Source organism: Phascolarctos cinereus, unplaced genomic scaffold (assembly GCF_003287225.1).
Source record: "Phascolarctos cinereus isolate Bilbo 61053 unplaced genomic scaffold, phaCin_HiC Scaffold_4;HRSCAF=312, whole genome shotgun sequence".
In the NCBI taxonomy this organism is placed as follows: Eukaryota; Metazoa; Chordata; class Mammalia; order Diprotodontia; family Phascolarctidae; genus Phascolarctos; species Phascolarctos cinereus.
Genome location: NW_027555847.1, coordinates 105,127,027 through 105,150,713, shown reverse-complemented (window position 1 = coordinate 105,150,713; position 23,687 = coordinate 105,127,027). Strand labels below are relative to the sequence as shown.

Here is a 23,687-nt window from a genome sequence, read left to right as displayed (position 1 = left end):
GAGGCTAGATTAAATTGTTTCTAAGGTCTTTTCCAGCTCGATATATGCTGAACCTATGACGTCCAACTGCTTGCTGAATATATCCACTGAATGTCCCCTTTGGCACTTTATACTGGACAGGTCCAAAATTTAGTTTCATTTTCGGTTCCCATCTATACTCCAACTCCCAGCTTCCCTATGTCTTGTAAAATCATAGAATCTCAGATTAGAGGGCTCTTGAGGCCCATTAGTCAAACCAGAACTAGAATCCCTTTTTACAAAATTGCCAGCAAGTGAATATCCAATGTTCACTTGAAGACCTCTAGTGAGAGGTAACCTACCACCTCCAAAGGTCAACCCATTCTGTTTTGGATACTTCTCATTGTTTATCCTTACAGCAAGACAAAATCTACTTCTTTGTAATTTCTACCCACTTCTCTCCTAGTTCTATTCCCTGGAGCCAAGTAGAATCCCTCTTTGATGTAATCAACTTTACAAACTACAAAACAACTGTGACATGTCTCCTAAGTTTTCTCCAGATTAAATATCCCCAGTTCCTTCACCTGATACTGACATAGTATAAAATAGAGACCCTTAGAACAACTAGGTGGTACAGCAGATAGACTGCCAGAGCTGGAATCAAGAAGACTCATCTTCCAGAGGTCAAATTTGGCCTCAAACACTTAGTAGCTGTGTGACCCTGGGCAAGTCATTTCACCCTTTTAGCCTCAGTTTCCCCATCTGTAAAATGAGTTAGAGAAGGAAATGGCAAACCACCCCAGTATTTCTACCAAGAAAACCCCAAATGGAAACATGAAAAATTGGACACCACTGAAAAATGACTGAACAGCAGCAAACAACAGAGATCCTTAAGCATACTGGTTGCCTTTTCCTGAATACTCTATAAGCTTATGAATATATTTCCTAAAATATGGTGTTAGCAATTAAGCACAGTACTCCAAGATGTAGTATGAGGAGAGATGGATGATCAGTAGGTCCAAAAGCTGAAGATATTGAGTAGAAAAAGGACTAAGAAAAGGTCGTCAAATTTAATCATTAAGAGACCTTTGGTAATCTTGGAAAAAATGGTTTCAGTAGAGTGATATGGTTGAAAGCCAGATTGAAAGGGGATGAGAAATGACTGGGATGTGAGGAATTGGAAGCAATTATTCTAGACAGCCTTTTCTAAAAGTCTGGCAATGAAAGGGAATAGAGATATTGGATGATGGCTTGAGAGAAAAGCAGAATCAGGTGACCAATTTTTTTAATGATGAGGGAGACTTATACATGTGTGTAGGCCATAGAGAGTAAAAATCAAATAAAGAGAGGGACCTGGTCAAGGGGGAAAGGGCCCAGAGGATACAGGAAATGCCTACATAGAAGAGTTGATCTTCACAAGGAGTATTACCTCTTCACCAAAGACTGGAGCAATAGAAAAGAATGGAGAATTTGTGTGGAATAGGAGAGAAAGGGAAATTTTCAACAACGGGATTCTGTTTTCTCAGTAAAATAGAATCTGAGATAATATAATGAGAAGAGTAGAGGAAGAAATTATATAGGATATTTGAAGAGAGAAAAAAAATTTGGACCAATCACTGTGAAAAGTGTGATACAAAATCAGATAGAGAGAGTGGTAATGAGGACCCAGTTAATCTGTATATATGTAGCAGTATTTAGCCCTGTGTATCTAGGAATGGAGAAAGTAGTTGGTGCCTCCAACCAGTCTTGGTATCTGACAAGACATGACTAAAGACAAGACAACTGGACGAGGAATCTAAGCACAAAGATAGGATATAGTTAACTATTCAACTCTAAGATTAACACTGAGAAAGGTAGAAAGTAGACCAAAGTAAGAATCCTCCTTAGAAGAAGAGGGAGGAGTGAAAGAAATGGAGGTAATGGTGAAGGTGAAGAACAGATTTACTAGACATGAGTCAAAAAGAAAGGTGAAAGTATAGAAAGTTTTGATTTGAGATAGAAACATCAGAGTGCAGAAACATGGATACAGGACAGTTGATGGTGATGGTGAGATCAATGGGCATGATCATTCCTATGTGGGGTGGATTGAAAAAAAAATTGTGGGAGTTTATGGGCATGGAGACCAGGGGATCAAGTGGACATCACCATATATATTGAAGTCCCCGAGTATTCTAATAAATGTGGGTTAAAGAGGAAGACTGAGAACCAGGTACTGAATTCATCAATGTTTAAAAAAGAGAGAGAATGATCTAGAAGCTAGTAGATAACTTCTCAGCTTTGTGTCATGTACAAATTTGATAAATATGTTCTCTGTGTCTGAGAGGCCATCAAGTCCTACCCTTATTTTTTTTTTGGTTGGGCAATGGGGGTTAAGTGACTCACCCAGGGTCACACAGCTAGTAAGTGTTATGTGTCTGAGGTTGGACTTGAACTCAGGTCTTCCTGAATCCAGGGCCAGTGCTCTATCCACTGCACCACCTAGCTGCCCCCTAGTCCTACCCTTATTTTAACAATAATCTCTTCTATAAAATTTTCCAGATCTCCAAAAAGAAGGTCATAGCATCATAGACTTAGAGCAGGAAGGGACCTTAAAGATCACCTAGTCCAACTGCTTGGTTTTACAGATGAGGCAACTGAGGTCCAGAAAGTAGACTTTTTACTTTAAGAGTCCTTCTTGAAAGAAGAGGAAGGAGTAGAAGGAATGGAGGTGATGGTGATGGTGATGGTAAAGAACAGATTTATTAGGGCCAAGGCAAAAAGAAAGATGGAAGTAAAGAAGGTTTTGGTTAGAGACAGAAATATCAGAATGCAGGAACGTGGAGATAGAATAGTTGATAGTCATGGTGAATCTGCCCAAGGTCATACACATGGTAAGTCACAGGTAGTATTGGAACACTGCAAAGATCTTACTCTTTGTATTACAACCATGCTAGTTCTCTGGAAATTGATTAATACTGCCTTGTTAATAGTAACACCATTTCCTTTGATAACAAGACTCAAAACTCAGTCATTTTTTTTTACTATTCTTTTCCCTCATTCTCCATATCCATTCATTGTACAAAGGCTCTTACTTCTTCCTTAATAACATCTATCCCTTATGTTCCCTCCTTTTCATTCATACTTTGTACCTCTGGGTGCTAGCTCAATATTTTACACATAGTAAGTGTTTAATAAATGTTTGTTTAATTTAAAAACAGTAAGTAGTTCTTAGAGTAATGGGGCATTAGAGGCAATGTGGGTGTTTGCTTAAGAATAACAAGGAGAAATGTCAGAAATATAACCACAGGACCACTTAATGTTGATGAGAATTTTTCTGTCATCTAAATAGTACTGGTTTCTCTCATCAGAAGCAAGGTACAGATTTGAAATAATATGAAGGGTCTTGCCTAGTGTCACTAGCAAGTCACCATAGTCCCAGGTAGTGGTGCTATGATAAGAATCAGATGATTTGAATTGCCTAAGCAAAAACCCATAAAGAATATTTGGGAAATTCTATGCCTCAGTTTCCCAAAGCATATTTTTAGGTTACTAGATCTAAAAGCTGATGGGTTTTTATGAAAAGTTATATAAGTGGTAAATTCCCCCCAAATCACCAGGATCAAAGTAAGAAGACAGGACTAAGATAACAGTATTGTGAATGGAGAGAAAGGGGAATATTTGAGAACTGTTCTGAAAGTAGACTCAATAAAACTTGGCAATTGAATTGGATATGTGCAAGTGAAGAGTGGAGGCTGGGAGCCTAGGTGACTAGGAGGATAAGATGGTGGTGCCTTCAAAAGTTAATAGGAAAGTTTGGAAGAGGGGAGGGTGTGTGTGTGTGTGTGTGTGTGTGTGTGTGTGTGTGTGTGTGGGGGTAGGGGAGAGATAACTAGCTTTATTTTGGATATGTTTAATTTGAGATGTTTATAGGACATCCAGTTAGAAATTTCCAAAAAGCAATTGGTAATGTATGGGATTAGAGCTCCAGAAAGAAAGTAGAGCTCGATAAATAGATCTGAAAATCAACTGCATAAAGATAATAGTTGAACTCATAGTAGCTGATGAGATTGCCAAGGGAGATGGTAAAGAAGAGAGAAGAGAAATGGACATAGGACCACTAGAGCTTTGGCAGGCATCCATAATTAGTGAGCATGACCTGGAGGAAGATCCAGCAAAAGAAATTAAGTAGTCATATAAGTAGGAGGAAAATCAGGAGACAACTATAGCACAAAAACCTACACACAAGAAAGTGTCCAGGAGGAGATGGTCAGCATCAATGTCAGATGCCACAGATAACTCAAAGGATGAAGATAAAGAAAAGGCCATTAGGTTTGGCAATTAATAGATTATTAGTAACTTCCGAGAGTGTAGTTTGGGTTCAGTGACAAGGTTGGAAGCCAGACCACAGAGTAATTAGAAGAGAGACAGAGACAAAGCATCAGTGGAGGTACCAATTGTAGCCAGCTTACTCAAGGTCAGTCAAGGGGGAGGAGGTAGAGATATAGGACAATAGCTAGCTTGAGGTGTTGAGATCAAGTGAGGCTATTTTTAAGAACGGGTTCATGGACAAGTTGGTAGACAACAGAGAGCTGCTACTAGAGAGAGATTAAAGATTAGTGAGAGACAGTGGATGATACAGGGCGCAAATCTGATGGGAAAGGCACTGTTTGACTTTTAGTCCTTTGCAGCAACTCCGTTCTTACTTTTCCAGTCTTCTTACAATTTACTGCCTTCCATGCACTCTTCCAACCAGTTACAGTGATCTTTATGTTGTCTATAATTTACTCTATACCAGACTAAGTGCCTTTTTACTGGCTAATCCCCCATGCTTGGAGAGCACTCCTCACCTCTGCCTCCTGCCTTCCTGGCTTCCTTCAAGCACTAGCTCAAATCCCATCTTCTGCAAGAACCTTTTCCCAGTATTTCCCTCTACAAACCTTACCATCCCTAAGTGTCTTCCCCCTAAGATTACTTCCCATTTACACTGTATATGTCATATATACAGAGTTACTTGCATGTTTTCTGTATCATTACAAGGTGAGCTTCTTGAGGGCAGGGAATATGTTTCTGCTTTACTTTGTATTCCCACTGTTTAGTGCTTAACAAATGCTTATTGTTGATGAAAATGATAATGATGATGATGATGGTGATGATGATGGTGGTGGTGATGGTGGTGAGGATAGTGGTGGGATCATAGGGGTAAAGGAGTTTGTCTTGGAAAAAAGAAGAGCAACCCAGGGCAGCTAGGCAGCCCAGTGGATAAAGCACCAGCCCTGAAGTCAGGAGGACCTGAGTTCAAATCCAGCCTCAGACCAAAGACTTGACAATTACTAGCTGTGTGACCCTGGGCAAGTCACTTAACCCCAATTGCCTTAAAAAAAAAAAAAAGAAGAGCAACCCCTTCATGTGAGATAGGGGTGAAAGAAAAGCTAGTAGGGGGAAGATCTTTGGGCAGTTATGACCACTTGACCACAGTCAAGTAGTTGTTGGAAAAAGCGATGTCAAAATCGAGAAAGTATGTATTTATTAAGTTTGCCTACATTTGCTATGCATGGCAAAGTTATCATGGGACAGAGATTGTATAAAAAATATTGATTCTAAAATTGGGTTTGAAATGTAACTTTATAATTTTTTTTAAATCAAACATCAACTAAGCACTAGAACCACACTGTTTGCTCTTAACTATATCCATTCCCAAAGATTCACATACTTGAGCCGTCTGGCTTTTTAAGCACATTAGTCCCCAATACGTATGCAGAATAAACATGCACATGCTACAGAAAGATGGTTCTCTCATCATGGGTAGGGTTCCTTTTTTTGTTCAAGCTGCTTTCACTTAGATGTGTATGACATTCATTTTATACTGTCCCATGAAATTCCAGATGTGTTAAAAAATAAACGTTGTGTCTGTTCTTCGAGAGTTAAAACAGACTCAGGTGCCCCAGTGCTAATCTTACAGTAGGATTCTGGCTACCTTCCATCTACTCAGTATTCATTTCCAGTGTACTGATTTAGAAATATCCCCTCCCCCCTCCATTAGAATATAAGCTCCTTGAGGTCAGTCCCTGTTTTTGCTTTTCCTTTGTATTCCTATGGCTTACCCAGGGCCTAATGTATACTCAGTATATATCATTAATTAATTGATTGCTTAATCAATTGACCATAGCACAGATCTTTAAAGTTTCCACATCTTTCAAGAGTTATCTCACTATGTGAACTTGTGTATATTTGTAAAATACTCCAGCAGACCAGTGTATCTGTGATGTCATCAATGTGAGTATTCCCTGCCATGCTGCAGTTCCAAACCCATCCCTGCCAGCCTGTTCTGTACAACTCTTATCTGTGTCTTCCCATGAGTTCACCATAGGAGGTCTTCCTTGTGATCTCATCAGCTGGTGTCACAGTGGATAGAGCAATGAGCCTAGAATCAGGGAGACCAGAGTTTAAATCTAGCCTCAAACACTTACTATCTATGTGTAGAAAGTTACTGAATCTCTATCAGCCTCAGTTTCCTTGTCTGTAAGATGGGGGTAATAATAGCATCTATGTCCCAAAGTCATGAGAACCAAATGAGATTATATTGTAAATCACTTAGCACAGTGCCTGGCACATAGTAAGCACTATGCAAATGTTAGCTATTATTATTTTCTTATCTTTTTTCAGTCATGTCTGACTCTTCATGACCTCATTTGGGTTTTTCTTGGCAAAGATACTAGAGTGGTTTGCCATTTCTTTCTCCAGCTCATTTTACATGTTAAGAAACTGAGGCAAACAGGGTTAAGTGACTTGCCCAGGGTCACAGAGCTAGTGTCATTTGAACTCAAGAAGATGAGTCTAATGACTCCAAGCCTGGCACTCTATCCACTGTGCTCCCAGACCCATTGTTATTATTGTTGTTATTATTGTTATTCAATTTCCTCAACTATAAAATAGAGATAATAATAGCACTTATCGCCCAGAGTTGTGAGGATCAGATGAAATATTTGTAAAGTGCTTAGCACTGTTCCGGCATATACTAGGTATTTAGTAAATGCTTCCTTCCTTTCTTTTCTTCCTTTCCTTCCTTCTTTCCTCTTCTCTCTGTTCATTCCTTCCTTCTTTCCTTCCTCCATCCTTCCCTTTCCTCTTTCCTTCTTCCTCCTCCTTTCCTTTTCTCCTTTCTTCAGCTGCACCTATGCCAGGTGATGACTTGCTTTCACAATGTACCTAGCCCACCCTCCTTTTTGATCATACATTTCTTGGACAGAATCCTTTATGCTACTTCCCCTTCATTCTTTGTAATCAACTGTAGATTGTGTGTATCCATCATGTGCTTCTCCCAGGGCCCTTGGGATTATCTTCCTCACTTCTTCAGAGACTGTAGTGTTCTGTGATGCATAGATATATAGAGACAACACATAGCTGTAAAACTCAAACACAAAAATGGAGATTCATTCAATTCCTTAAGCAAATGTTCATTAAACAAACCTAGATTTACAAAATCATATTAGCCAAATACCTCTTATTTTTGTGTACAAAACCTCTAGTTCTGGGCAACCTGAATTATTATTGTTTTATTGATAATAACTTATGTTCCTAAGATATTCTGAGGTTTACACAACACTTTCCTCACAACAACCCTATGCAATAGTCAATACAAGTAGGACTAGCCCATATTACAGATGGATTTGAGAGGTAAAGTTACTGCCCATGGTCACACAGCCAGTAAATGTCTGATCTGGGATTACAAACGTAATCTGTAAAATGAGGGAGTCACACTAGATTATCTCCAAGGTCTTTTCCATCTGTTAATCAATAATCCAGGTGTCTTGACTCCAAGGCTAAACCCCTCCCCATTATATCATATTGCCTGTACCTTCCCCCCCCCCACACTCCTCTGGTGCAACATTGGAAGATAAATAAATACACACACATATACACTTTATACATATATACATACATACACATACATATGTGTGCATTTATATGTTTATGTATTTTAAATATATCTACTTTTCCTGTGTACTCCTTATATTTATATGCATTTATGGGCACACAATTCTTCACTCTGTTATTCCCTAATCTTCCTTTTTCCTACAGTACCTTGCAAATGGGCTTCATAACCTGCTCAAGCCCTAATGAACGAGATTTCTATACAAAGAGATCTGTACATATGAGGTCAATCTGAGGCTAAGTGTTTATTGGAAGTGAAGAACAGGGAAAATATTGCTTCATACGATTACTCAAAGGGCTTTAAGTACTTGTAACTGACAGGCCTGGAGCTGTTTACCTGAGATTTTGTTTCTGAAATTTGCCCTGAGAATATAGAACAAAACTGTAGGATTAAGGCTGCATTTAGATAAACCAGTAATGGCAAGAGAAGGAAACCACCCAACACTGCTGGAGTGAAGGAAACTCCTTCAATCCGTGGGAGAGAAAAAATGAATCATGACTAAAGACTTTATTTTAGGCAATTGGTGTTTGCCAATGCTTAGAGAAACATTGGACTGAGGATGAGTGAAGATGCTCTTGACAGGTTCTCAGTACTTTTATAAGGGGGGAGCTATGGTGCAGCTGGGACCAGAAGTGCTTGCTAAGGGTAACTCCTGGGGTCAGTTTGACTGGTCCATGGATCGAGAAAGGTTTAGATCTTGGTTTATGTTAACTTAACTGGAGCAACTCCAGGATAGTGATCTTTCTTACTGGAAAATTAGGTACCAAATTAGAAACCTCTCCACTCTCACCCCCAAGGAGAATGTAAGCTTTTTCCTTCTTTTTCATATACCTAGCACTTAGCACAATGCTGAGAAGGAGAACATAATAGGCACTTACTAAATGTTTATTCAGTTGAATTGCCTTGAACCATGGGTAAACCCATCCCCTCTGAAATGGGCTCCAAAAATGTATGAGTCAAAAAGGAGTGTCATTATCCCATAACAATACCTTCATGATGAAAAAAAAATTTGATGAAACAAACCCCATGATAGGGAATGGGCTTTTCCTCACAAGGTAGATCTAGAGTTTAGATTCAGTTTTACCTCTTTTTTGGTAAGTCATCATCTGTTGAAACATCAGCCAACATAAAATAAGTTCAGGATTGGGGTCTGTTCTGTTTTGTTTTGTTTTGTTTTAGTAGATAGATGTTAATATCCAAAGGCCATCATCTTACCTGGCACTCTTGCTGAAATTTCCAACAGCAGAGCCAGGGATAATCTCTTGATCTTGATTTTTATGGCATTGTCGACCTTGGTTCCGAGGCATTCAGATTAATTTAATCCATTAGCATAATGGAGAAGAAGGCTAATGCACACAGGCAGGGCATCCAAGAGAAGTGAAGATGTTAGGCATAGTAAGCATTGGCCGTTGCTTTCCAAAAGTGGCCTCTAATTCACCCCTGCTTTTAGTTGACTTAGTTTCACTCACTAGGTGAAAACAGAAGATCACATTTTTTGTTAATTTACTGTCAAGCAAATAGGTGTTCACATGCTCAAGTTTTAAAGTAATAAACAAGTCCTAACTGGATTAAACATGTTATGTGCTTCTACTGAGGGCCCTCTTAAAAAAGGCAATAAACAAATGCTAGGAGATTTTAAATGGCCTTAAAGGTATTGCTAGAATGTCATTCTTGGTTGTAGATGCTGAGTTCTGGCAAAGTTAAAGAAGAGGAAAATCACTTTACTTTCCTTAACATTAAACATGGATTCAGTTGAAATGAATTATGTTTATTCCACTTGTTAAAAGAAAACTTGGAGTTTGTTCCAGTTTGAGACCACATGCTTTCTGGGAATATATGTCTTATAACAAATCTTGGAATGCAAAAAGCAGGCACATGCCTCTCTGCTGGGTGGGTGTGCAGAGGAGTTCATGGGGACGCGGGCCCTCAGTGGGCCTGCCTCCTTATGCTGCTCTTGGCATCAGTGATGACGTAAGGGTGGTTAGTCAGCGAAGCAACACCTTGGACCCCTTATTAACAGCTCCTCAAATAAGGCATGTGACCAGAAGGGAGAGGGAAAAGGTTAACACGGAGTTTGAAATCATTTGTTTCTTTACAAAAACACAATAATAGTCACATATTTTCATTTTTCAAAAATCTTACCCAGAGAGCAGCCAGCTGGAATAACCTTAATAAACTGGCTTTCTGGGCCTCTTATCTCACATGTAAATGCTAATAAGATTGCATCTGGGGATGGAGTACAGCTGTGAATGTTGCATATTTGATTTTTTGCAGCTGTAGGGACTGGATATAGTCATAGCTTATAATCACTGATCTTGCTCACTTTAATCACTTCATTTATCCTAGCAATTATGGAGACTGATTCAAATTTCAGTTGTATTTTATTTGAATAAAATAAGGGAAATTGCATTTAGTAAATTTATATTTGTTACATACTCAATAAGTGGATCAAACATCACTTTCTGAACTACCTAATCTTTCTGCCAATCATGCACAGAGAAGCAATCCACTGCACCTAAATTTGGCAGAAGGAAGGTTAGAGAGTGATATACAGTGTTGTGATCCTTGATGGACTTTAAATATGGGGCATTTATGTAGTAAGCATGTGAAGGAAACATTTGGGCGTGCCCACTCCTATGGCAAAGGGGTAAGTCAGTCTAGTCCTTTAACTCCTCTTTCCTCACCCCCCCCCATTTAATTGAGCCCTGGAAAAAAACAGTGCTCCATATTGCTGTGATTAGAGATTGATTTTGTCAAGCCAATAAAACCGGCATCAAGGCTCAATAAATATTTTCTTCTGGAAGGAAGGGCTTTTTGTGTGGCAGATGTGATTCTGTTACCTATGCCATTTTGTATTTTATAGAAGCTGGAAATTACAGTGTGTTCACATCACCAGACAAATTTGACATTGTATGTATTTGGAAAGTTCCATCCCAGAAAAGATCAGTAGGCCCCATGGTAGAATAGAAAGTGCAATGGCTTTTGAGGTAACTATGGGGCATAATGCAGAGAGAACTGGATTGTGAGTCAAGAGAGACCTGAACTTGAACCCCACCTTAGGTACTTACTAGCTATGTTAGGCTGGGGAAGTTACTACACCTTTCTATGCCTGATTTTCCTCATCCGTAAAATGAGTGCACTCAACGTCATTTAAGGTCCCTTCCAGCTTTAAATCTATTGTTTTGTTGACCTGGATTTCAGTCCTTTAGCATTTAGCTTTCTGGACCTTAGTTTCCTCATTTGTAAAATAAAGATAGAATAATGATGTATTGGAGTGAGGAAAACATGAGTTCAAGTGCCCTGTCTGGCACATACTAATTGTGTGACCAAGGACGTGTCAGTTAACCTCTCCAGTACTCAGGGAATTCTGTAAAACTGTAAATTACAGAGAAGTTCTCGATATGTATTCATGGAGGGGAGTTTCTACCCTGGGCGTTCTTGACAATGATGAAATCATGGTTCTAGAACCCTTCTATCCTTTTTTTCCCCACCCACCCCAACCCCCATACCAAATGCTACCTTCTGACACAATAATAAAGTCTTTTGTAAATTTTTAAGTAATTTTAAAATGTGGGTTATTGTTATTATGTCTGAAGAATGAGTTATCTCCCTGAACTGCATCGAGATCGTATTTGCTTTGCTCTATAAGCTCATTGTTTGGGACTTAAATAAGAAATTTACCAATTATTTTCCATTTTTAACCAGTGATTATAAGTCCTGTTTCTATAGTAATTAGTACTTTTCTTGCAAAACCCTGTGAGATAGTTGGCATTGTCACCATTTTATAATTGAGGACAGTGAAGCCCAGAAAGTTTCAGTTATTTACCCAGGACCTTAAAGCCTATTAAGTGGCAGAACCAGGACTCAGAGTAGGGGTATTCTGATATTATTTGCAAAGGAGGTTGTAGATCTCTGTAAGTGCGACCCACATCATTAACTTTTAGCTATAGGGAAAACACAAAGCAATGAACGACCCCTTTATATAACATTCATAGGTTTTATATAAGTGTGGAATTTTATTAATAAACCTGGACACTGGAAACTTATATGCAAGTTTGGATGCCCAGTGACATTTGCTAATCCTCAAGTGATTACTGCACATGTGCTACCTGGTGCAATGGTTTGTGCACTAAAACGGTGCCTCCCAATTCTGAACTAAATTAACAAATTATATTTTAAGATCGGTTTGAGGCTGCTCAATGTTTAAGAGTTCTTTGACAAGTATTGGGACACACGCCATTGAATACGTTATGTTTCTTTCAGAGTTCCAGGACAGCTCGATCTGAGGAAGACCGTGATACATTGTGGGATGCCTGGGGGCCGTGGAGTGAATGCTCCCGGACTTGTGGAGGAGGAGCCTCCTATTCGCTGAGACGCTGCCTTAGCAGCAGGTAAGTGAACTGCCAAATTTTCTTTGGGACTTTGGAGAGAACAAACATACAGGCTATCACTGAGTTTGGTACACATTTTGTAACAGCTGCTAGAAATAGTTTTGGTACGTATAGGTGCTTTTCCATTTTCTTTGATCTCTTTGGGATACAGACATAGCAGTGGTATTACTGGATCAAAGGGTATACATTGCTTTGCAGCCCTTCGGGTGTAGTTCCCAACTGTTCTCCAGAACGGGTATACCAGATCACAACCCCACCTGCAGGTATTAGTGGATCTGTTTTCCGTACACCCTTCAACAGTTGTCATTTCTGATAGGTGCGAAGTGGTACCTCAGGGTTGTTTTCATTTAACTGAATTTTTGTTAATTTTAATTTAATTTCTCTAATCAATAGCAATTTAGAGTATTTTTTCACATGACTACAGAGAGCTTTGATTTCTTCTTCTGAAAACTGCCTGTTAATATCACTTGACCATTGATAAATTGGGAAATGGCTCTTATTTTTATAAATTTGATTCCACTCCTTACATATTTGAGAAATGAGTCCTTTTTTTCAGAGAAACTTGACATAATTTTTTTTTATATTACTTCATTGTCTGTGGTACTTTTTAGCAAAATGTAGTTTCTCTGATTACCTCTTTTTTGCTGTTGTTCAGTCATTTTTTGGTTGTGTCTGACTATTTGTGACCCTATTTGGGGTGTTCTTGGGAAAGATACTGGAGTGGTTTACTATTTCCTTCTCTAGCTATTTTTACAGATGAGGAATTGAGGCAGAGTTAAATGACTTGCCCAAGGTCACACAGCTAGTAAATATTTGAGGCCAGATTTGAACTCAGGAAGATGAGTCTTCCTGACTCCAGGCCAGGTGCTCTATCCACTGCCCAATTATCTGTTTTAATTAAGTCTGTTTTTACTTTTACTTTGCCTGAGGTCATCATTGTTACCCTAATTTTTTTTTTTTTACTTTAGCTGAAGCATAATAGATTCTGTCCCAGACCCTTGTTTTAACTCTGTGTGTATGACTTTCAGTTTCAAGTGTGTCTCTTATAAATAACATACTGTTGGATTCTCATTTCTAATCAGTTCTGCTGTTCCCATTTCATAGGTGAGTTCATCCCATTCTTATTCACAGTTATGATTACTAACTGTATATTTCCCTCCATCCTATTTTCTTCTATTGTCTCTCTCTCTCTCTCTCTCTCTCTCTCTCTCTCTCTCTCTCTCTCTCTCTCTCTCTCTCCCTCCTCCTCCTTCTCTTTCTCTCCTCCCGTCTCTCTGTCTGTCTCTGTCTCTCTCCCCATATCCATCTCTTGTTCCATACTTAGCACACACTCATACCTACTCAACAGGTTCAGTGGGTCCCACAAGTCTTAGTATAGTTTTGAGCTTTAATTAAAGTAAGCTTTAAACTTACTTTGGGGATACCCAGTATCTAGAGCAGATGAAAGGTAATCTCAGAGGGGAAGGCAATACTAGAAAGACATTTTATTTTTCTAAATCATAGCTACACTCACACATACACACACATACACACACGGAGGAAGCCATTTATCTTAAGTTTGCAATGAAAAATCGGGGTTAATTTTTAACAAGGTCTGGCAGCTCCAACTAAGTTGGAAAAGCTTTGAGCCCAGTCACACACTCTGATTATGTCTTTCAAGGACCAGGCAAACTAAGTTTGGAGATGCTCATCACCAGAGGAGTGGTCACTTGCTAATTAGCACTATTGGCCATGCAACTCACTAGGACCTTTGGGTTTGTATGGAGGCTTAACATGTTTAAGGTAATGGTTGGAAGGCAGGATTGCTCTCACCAACCAAAGAAATACAGCCATTTGTTTTTATATTAATCCTAAAGGAGGAATTTCTTTTTAGATTAGAATTATTATTGACAGTATTTTAGTCTGTTGTGTTGAGAGGTAACATGATTTAGTAGATAGAGTTCTAGACTAGAGTAGGGAGAGAGACTTGCTCTCCTTTGATACCTCTGACACTGAGCAGCTGTGGGGCCTCAGGCAAGTCACTGAATCTCTCTGAGTCTCATCAGTAAAATAGTGACAATACTACTCCTCACAGAGTGGTTGTGAGACTCCTAAGAGACAATGTTTGGAAAACATTTTGTAAACTTCAAAATATCACATAAATGTCAGGGGCTGTTACCGTTGTTCTTCAATATAATCATTTCAGTAACACCAATAGTAGTAATGCATGAATAGCATTGTGGGTTAATACGTATCTTAGATTACCAGGTGCTTGGGCTGAGATTCTTATAATCTAGCCACTGCTCTGATTCTTAGAATCTAACCAATGCTTGCAGACTCCTAGATTCCTCAAGAGTCTGGCAATACGGGGATCTTTAATAAATCTTGGTTTTGGCTGGAAAAAAAAGATCACCAGGTGTTTTTCAGAAAAAGAAAGAAGGGAAAGGGAAGGAGAAGAGGAGAGAAGGAGGGAGATAGAGGAAGGGGAGGAGGGGGAGGAAGAGAGGAGAAAGAGAGAGAGAGAAAGAGAGAGAGAGAGAGAGAGAGAGAGAGAGAGAGAGAGAGAGAGAGAGAGAGAGAGAGAGAGAGAGAGAGATGGGGAGGGATGGGAGGGAAGGGGAGGAAAGAGGAGAAAACACAAAACATCCCTCTACATTAAGTTTATTAAGAGAAGATAGAAGTATTTTTCTAAATGTCATTACCAACCACAGAGTTTGTGTTACCAGATTATCAATCAGTAAATGGGAATCTTGACTTTAACCTATATTTGGAAAAGCTGAATGTTGAGCCTATGTATGCAGATGAGAGATGAAGAATCAACACCATGGACTAGTGGAAACAAGCCCTAGGATTTAGTGATAGAATTTTTTTCCACTTAAAATAGTGATTACCACATTTTTCAATTGCATGATCTATTTCTATAGCTATCCCCAAAGCATAAAATCAGATTTGCTAAAATATTCTTTTTCAACGAAAGATATCATTTGACATTGAAAAGTACTACCTCTAATTATATCTATAAGTAGTACTACTTATAATTATATAAAATTGCTATGCATAATAAAAACATAAATAAAAAGTCTTCCTTAATTGTCCTCCATCATCCAAAGAACATCTTATTCCACTTCACCCTGTTCTGAACACATCCTAAGAGATACATATTGTGTCTCTTTCTGATCACCACATCTAAGAAATTATATTTAATGACTGGAATGTCTCTTAAAAAAACTACATGGAAGATGAAGAGACTGGAAAGCATGTAATTCAAGGAAATGGTGATGCCCCGTCTGAAGAAGTAAAACTTAGAAGGAACTTTTCAGCAATTCAGTTCAAGGAAAATGTATTAAGCACTAACTTGCATTAGGACATTATCATGTCTTTGGGTATTTGAGGGATTGTCATAACTAGGACAGGTTAAGCCTTTTCTCCTCAACTTTATAAAGCAATGAGTAGAAGTTGCAGAAAAAAAGATGTGGATGACGTTCCTAAAATTAGAGATGTCCAAAAATAGAATGGGCTTCCTGGAGATGTGGTGATTTCTCCACCATTAGAAGTCTTCAAACAATGGCCAGGTAACCATTTTCTGGGGATGTACTGGTAGGTACAAGGGAGGGGTGGATGTTAACTCCCTTTGTGATTCATTTATTTGCTTCCTTTTGGGTGTCCAATTTCCTAAATCTGTAATGCTTGATTGTCTCTGGTGAAAACACTGCAAAGCTTGCTTAATAGTATCACACTGAAAACCCCAATATGGGAAATCTCAATAGTTTTGTGGACTGGTGTCTTTAGATTGACATCCATAAATGGTCTGTGAAGAAAAGCCAAAATATGTCTCATGAAACTAATAAGAAATGCATGAATTCCCATCTGGTCCCTGAAGAAAACTCGGTGACACGAATGTTATTGTTGGTAGAGCCTGTCACTTGAGATGAGAAACTGAGAGGGAATTTAAGAATAAATGAAAACCTCAAATAAAGTCTTCTTGCTCAGCCAAAAATCAAATATTTCTGCTATTGGTAATTCAGAGTGGCATTTTGATCACTTAGCAAATTGTCACCACAGCCAAAAAAATTCATCACCCTATGATGATGAGATTTTCTGTAATTCACTAATTTGTACCTCAAAGAGGAGACAGTCTATTGCCAGAACTGTACTCGGGCCTTTGCAACATGGTAGAACCTACCAGAACTTGTGTTCCATTGATACAGTTTTCAAGAACCCAAGGCATCAAAATAAGATACAGAGTCTCAAAAGGATCAAAATTCCAGGTGACTCTAAGTACAATGGAAAGAACCATGGCAAATCTAAATAGATTATAGTATGTTACCCATGATGACTTGTGAAGGAGACACAGCATAAAATATTCTAGAGATGAGTGTGACTTGAAAAAGGGAGTATACTGATCATGAAATGAGACTGAAGGATAGTGGATGGGTAACTCAGTGTCAAATTAACTTAAAGGAAGGGTTTTATATTGGTTAGCTCCCCTATGGAGGACACATGGAAAAAAAGACAAGAGAGGTTATGCCTTGTTTTGGTGAAGTAGGTACCCACCCCCTTAAGAAAGCATAGCTCTTTCAAAGTAAATTAAGACGCTAAGTTTCAGGTTTTTATGAATATGTTCTTCTAGAAGGAGTGATTAAGTGGGGAGAACACTAGAATTAATGTCAGAGGACCTCAGTCCAAATTCTAGTTTTGCTCCTTACCCAAGTACCATTTTACTATGGGCTAGTCACTTGACCTCTCTGGATCTCTTTTTCCCTGTTTGTAAAATAAAAGTGTTGAATTTGAGCTGCAAGTTCTAACCTGAAATTCTCTTCTCAAGTTAACTTTGTTCTCTGATAATAATAAAGGAATAAAAATGCCAATAATAATACATGTGCAGAAAATATGTCCCTCTTCAGCTACCACAAAATTAAAACAAGGGCTTTTAGTAACTTGCTGGATGGGAAATTTAAAACAAATGGGACAAAAGATATATATATCCACCCATCATTTCAATATTTTTTGGGGGGAATGACATGACATTTACAAATCTGGCAAAAAACAGAAAAATAATTAACTCGTGTATTTCTTTTTCTGGAAAGCCCATGCTTATTATAATGTCCACAAAATTTCATTATATGTTATGCTTTTTGAATACTAGTAAAACTTGCTACCATAGTTAAATTACAATGCAATGTGTAATCAAAATGAAATGTAAATATTTTTTATCTGTAGAAGATCATTCATCCTGTATAAATCCACTTCTGGGAAGTACGTGGTTTCTAGATTGTTAAAATATGCCCTCTCTCACACAAAGATGACATTGACAACTGCTCGTCAATAGGAGTTGCATTTATGCTGAATCTACCTCATTAACTGACCCCCTGGAGATCAATAGCCTACACACGAGACAGCTGGCCTGGGATAAAAGTAGAGTCAGAGTGAAGCTAAGTAGCCCTTATGGGAGTAGAGTTTGACCTCATTAGCACAATGTTCTCTAACTAAGTAAGCCTGCTAGCTGCAGACAATTAAGGAGCAATAGATAACTTATCTTTTTATTTCTGAAGGCATATGAAAATCCCTTTGCCATTCCATAGCATCCTCAATGAATAAAGGAAGGAAATTAGCATTTTTAAGGCATCTGCTACGTGAAGTGCTTTACAAATATTATCACAATAATCCTAGAAGGTAGGTTATTATCCCCATTTTACAATTGAGGAAACTGAGTCAGGCAAAGGTTATGCTATTTGGTCAGTCTAGTAAGTCTCTGAGACTAGATTTGAACTCAAGGCCCCCTGACTCCTTCCCCAGCACTCTATCTACTGCACCACCCAAAGGCCTTCATTGAATAAATAAAATCAATATCCTGTCTACTATTTACTTTAGCAAGTTTATTATTTAGTAAATTTATTTTATTTACATGATTGCATCAATGTGAGTCCACTTTTCAGGAGTGCAGGTCACAACCTCTTCATAACTTCGACTTGGTATACAATCTTCATGAGGTGATATGACCAAAATACATCATTGTCTGGTGGCTAATCTTCTTGGGATGAGCCTTCCTGACTTAGCTAGATTCGTCCTCACGTGGTAAGCGCTTAGCATAGTGGTAAGAATGCTGCTGGTAACCTGTGGTATGGAGGTCTAGGTTGAATCCTGTCTTAGACACTCACTAGCTGTGTGACCCTAGGCAAATTACAAAATCTCAGATTCACCTCTCAGGGCCTCATATTCTTTATGTGTAAAATAAGGATAATAATACTATTATACTTGTTGCATAGAAAGCTCTTTGGAAACCGTAAATGTAAATTAACAATGGGCCTTTACTGAAAGACTGGCCTACTATGTAAGGCCTCCTAGATAGAGCAGAGATTCTTCACTTGGGGTCCATGAACTTTTTAAAATATATTTTGATAATTATATTTCAATATAATTAGTTTACTTTGCTAATACATACATACACATACACACACATATACATATACATATATATGTATATATGTGTGTGTATATATATATATATATATATGTAAACATTATTCTGAGAACAGATCCAAAGACTTCACCAGGTTGTCAGAGGGGTTCGTCACACACACACGCACACACACACACACACACATATACAGGGAGGGGGACATTAATTAAGAACTCTTGATTGTAGTCTATTGGAAAAGCATTTAAGAATCTAAGGTTTCCTCTGTACTGTGATGAAAAACCAGGGAGGATATTAGTGAAGGAATACTATTTTGATAGAATTAGAATTCAATTTAAAATTTAGCATGTTATGACATTTTCAAAAGTATCCATCCAATCTCCCTATTATGTATATAAAATATAAATTTATAACCACATCCCTACGCTGTTGATACCTCAATCATACTTCTGCATTTCTTTTCATGAGACAGCACAAATAAGCAAGTGGTTTTTTGGGGGGTTTTTTGGTTTGGGCTTTTTTTATGTACCTTAGTTGGCTCTATGATAGCTAGGTGGTACGATAGATAGAGTTCAGGCCTGGAGTCAGGAAGACCCATCTTCATGAGTTTGAAATCTGGCTTCAGACACTTCCTAGCCGTGTCACCCTGGGCAAGTCACCTAATTCTGTTTGCCTCAGTTCCTCATCTATCAAATGAGTTAGAGAAGGAAATGGCGAACCACTCCAATATCTCTGCCAAGAAAACCACAAACGGAATCACAGAGAGTCAGATACATCTGAAAAACAACAACAACAATAAAATTTGATCCATGGTGTAAAGCATATTTAAGCATGATGAGCATTAGTGTATTACATTAGTGTCTAAGCTAATGGTAAAATAGGATTGCCAAACAGTGATAACTTTAGCATCCCCCCCCAAAAAAAATGTAGATCTTTAACAAATCTCTGGATTTTTTTATATTCTTCAATCCATTCCTTCCTTGCTACAACTTTAGCCTTTTATATTTGACATTTCAGAACCTGACAATAATGCTATATGTGTATCTTTTGTGGTTTGGTATGGTCTTAGTCTTCAACTCAACATTATCAAATCATAGCATATTCCTATGGCAAATTTATAATGTAGAGACATCCTACACCCATCCCATTGCACAGCCCCATTTCTGCTTCTCATCCATGCATTTATATGATGTCTTTCAACAAATGACATCCAGATATCTTACCCCCGAGAGAAACCACCAGATAAGGATGAATTGGCACGATTCCAATTTTGAAGTTAGGAAAACTTATACATTTTTGTAAATTTCTAAACCTGAGGTGAATTTAATTGAAGAGCAAATGGCTAAACTATTATACAGCATCACATCCGGTAATGGTTATGGGCATGCGGTCCACAGTAAGGCTTCTCATATGCATGGCTAAAAATAAAACAGAGTTTTGTATGCTTTCATACAAAATAATATTTCTTTATAGAAGTAGACCACTTTGTTAAAAATACTTCAGTAAAAACATCACTAGCATTACAAATCAATGCATTTTTTCCCAAAGGGATTTAGAATCAACAATTAATTAGAATCAACAATTAATATCAAGGTACTGTTATGTAAGGATTTTTTTTTCAAATGTGAAAATTCTCCTCCCCACACACACCAGAATCAAACCCAATGCCTGGTACGTAGTAGGCACTCAGTAAATACTTGTTGATAGTTGCTACAACGGGCTCATTAAAAACCACTCATTGAGTGTAACCGTTCAACCAGTTCCTAATCCAGCAAAATGTAGTGTTAACAAGGCATGTTTATTGAGCATCTGTTGTGTGTACGACACTGTTAGACCCACGAAATGGCGACAAATAAGTAAGACGTGGTTATTGTCTTCAAGCTACATGCAATCAATAGTGAGTTTCCTATACAAGAAAATTCATTCATAATCTACTGAGTAACAGAGCAGCTTTGCAAATGCCTTTGGTCTCCTATAATGAAACTATTTCATATCTCAATGTGAGGCCCCCATGTTCTAATCCATTGTTTTTTAAGTCACGTTCAAGCCCCAGTATATTGCAGAGCCTTCTTGAGGAGGGTCCATAACCACTCAAAAAGATCTGATTTGACCATCCATGCAGGGAAGACCAAGTTGATGAACAATGTCTTTGCCCAGATTATTGACATGCAGTGGGATAGATAACCTATAGATCTTCTCCTTTAGGGTGTAAATGTAGACTAGATAGAACAATCAATTAACCCACAAGTATATAATAAGCACCTATTATGTGCCAGTCTCTATGCTAGATAGTACAACTAGATGAGTCAGGCCCAGAATTTAATATCAGGAGCAGGAGGAAGAGAGAGATTATATTGCCTTAAGAAAATTACAAGATGGTATCTCTTGCAAATTTCTCTCAGAAACAAAGGCACATCTTTTTAATAGCAATATTTTGTTGGTGGTATTATATGACAATGAGACATGGAGCACAATAGTTTCCAAAGGAATGAAAATATATTTCATAAAGAGGTTGCTAGAGAAGTACATGAAGAACCAATGAACTTTGAAGAATAAGCAGAATAAAAGATGTCATTAGGAAAATATATGCTATGAATAGAAAGTAGGTTGATCACGTGATAAGAGTAAAAGATGACAGGTGGACACTCTAAGTGCTCCACTGGTATCCTCACTATGTCAAGTTGACAGTAAAGAAGGTGTCCAGGTCATGGAGTAGACCTCTTGTATTGAATTTATGGGAAGATATGGGCAAGAGCCACCTGGGATAAAAGGCGTGGATGCATTACAATCTTCATGGTTGGAAGAAATTTCCAAATCAATGAACACATATACATATGTGTATGTATGTTTGGTTATAGATTAGTTTTATAATTGGAAAAGAGATGTCAGTACTTTAAAAAGTCCTTAATTAATTAATATAAATTTTCTCTAATCCCAGTCTCTACTACAGCCTCAATAAAGAGTTCCTCAGTAGAGAGTCTTCCTCATTTACTATGGCAAAAAAAAAAAATTCATCAGATGGTTTTCAGTCCCCTGTTGATGAGCACTTGGGGCTGATCTTCAGACAATAGATGTACTTAAAGCATTTCTAGCTCGTGAGAACCTGCCGTTCACTAAGAGGTGCTTTGAAAACTCTACCCCACAGCTAGCCAGGAATCAGGAGTATTTTAGTGGAGAGGAAAAAAATATGGTCCATTTAAAGGAAAGAAGTTGTTTCCAAACATAGATATGTCAATAAGCAGCTTTCTGCTTGATTTTGTTTGCAAAGGATTTCAATGAACTGATCAACAGGCATTTATTATGTGCCTACTATGTGCCAGGCATTGTTGCTTCTCTTGCATCTGTGTTCCCTAGGAGAATTTTGACCACTAGACTATTGTGCAAGGTCTTTGGGCAAAGAAACCATCTCAGTGTTTGTATGACGATGGCTCTTAAACCCATTTTATGAACTCTTTCCTATTCTCTTGGAAGTATAATCCTTAAATGGGATGACAGGATCCTCTGTACAAAATTTCTAGTTTCTCTGAAAATCTGTTTGTTGGTTATATTTTATCTTCCTCTGAAGTGCTCAGAGCACCTAATAATGGCAATAAAAGAGAAAATATATTAGCTTAAGAACTGAAGTATCAATGCAAGCCAAACCTGTGACTTCATTAATCTTGGGGAAATATTAGCTGATAGACTATATACTGAACTAGGAAAGAGAAGAAAGTTAGTACAAGTTTCCCCAAGATTTTGCCATCTCTTTGGACTTCATGTCATCTCTGATGACGAAGGAGGAGAGAAAATCAGGTGATACATTGGGTTCTTCAACTGGTATTAGCCTTTAAATTGTGCCTTAAAGTCAGTACCTGTTGAAAGAATGTATATGTATAGGGTAGTGGAAAGAGAGGTGGATTTGGAATCAGAAAATTGAGGTTAGAGACCCACAGGTGCCACGTGGGTCTATGACCTTGGGATGAATCATAAATCACTCATCTACCTTTTATAGATGGGTTCATAATTCCAGTTTAAGTTATAACAGGCTTCACTTACCTTCTCATCAAATCTCGAACACTTCGAGCTACAGAGAAGGCATTGACCTACAGTGGTGCAATTTGTTCCTTGACAAGAACTTCCTACATTGTTGAAATGACAAATCCAGTTTTCTACTAACCCCTCCTCATCAAACATGCAGTGAGGATGAGAAGACAAGAATGAAATAATCCGCCCCCTCAAGATGCTCGCATCCTAGAGGGGATTCAGTGGGTACATAGATCAGTCAGTGCTAGATAATTTGAGGAAGGAGAAAGCATGACCAGTTATGGAGATCCAGAAAGGCATTCTGTGATAGGTGGCGGTTCAGGTGAACCTTGAAGGCAGCTAAGGATTCTAAGGTAGCAGGGAGGTGAAGAGGGCCATGTATTCCAAGTGAGAGACAGCATGAAAGCAGGAGATAAAATGCCATCACTGTGCAGGGAACAGCAAATAAGCCAGTTTGGCTGGAAGAAGAATAAATAATGTGATGTTTTGCAGCCAGAAAACGCTATACAAATGTAAGGGGTTTTTGTTTGTTTTTTGTTTTTGTCTTGGAGGGAGTAGTGGGGGTTCCCATTTAATTCCTGAGCCTCCTAGAACAGTAAATGTTCAGTAGGCATTGCAGAAATCTCTGGAAAGATAAAGTAAAGTGAAGATGCAGGCAAGTATTAATTACCAAGGGTCAGTCTGGTTAATTAGTGGTGGCAAGATGTTTGGGAAAAGCACTGGCCTAGTCATCGCTGTGTTGGCTTGCTTCCTCTGTGCCCCCACTGTATTCATTCTGTGGCCTGAGGAAAGTAAACGAAGTTTCACTTTCCCAACAGCTTAATCTAGACCAGGGGTAGCTGCCCTTCCCTGTGCCCCATTTCTGGCTTGAGTAACAAAGAAAAGCATTATAGAAATGCTTAATACAACTATTCCTTATTGAAAGGTAGCATTAGGATATGCCGAATCCTAAACAGTTCAATCTCTCCACTATTTGGTCCCATATAATGTCCATTACTAAGCTGGA

General features: G+C 38.3%; 1 protein-coding gene across 1 annotated transcript in view; it reads left to right on the top strand.

Moving 5' to 3' along the window:
• ADAMTSL1 (ADAMTS like 1) overlaps positions 1-23,687 on the top strand; it is a 409,980-nt gene that overhangs the window by 28,670 nt on the left and 357,623 nt on the right. The window contains 1 exon segment of the mRNA XM_078152482.1: positions 12,134-12,261. Coding sequence (XP_078008608.1) covers positions 12,134-12,261 — 128 coding nt within the window.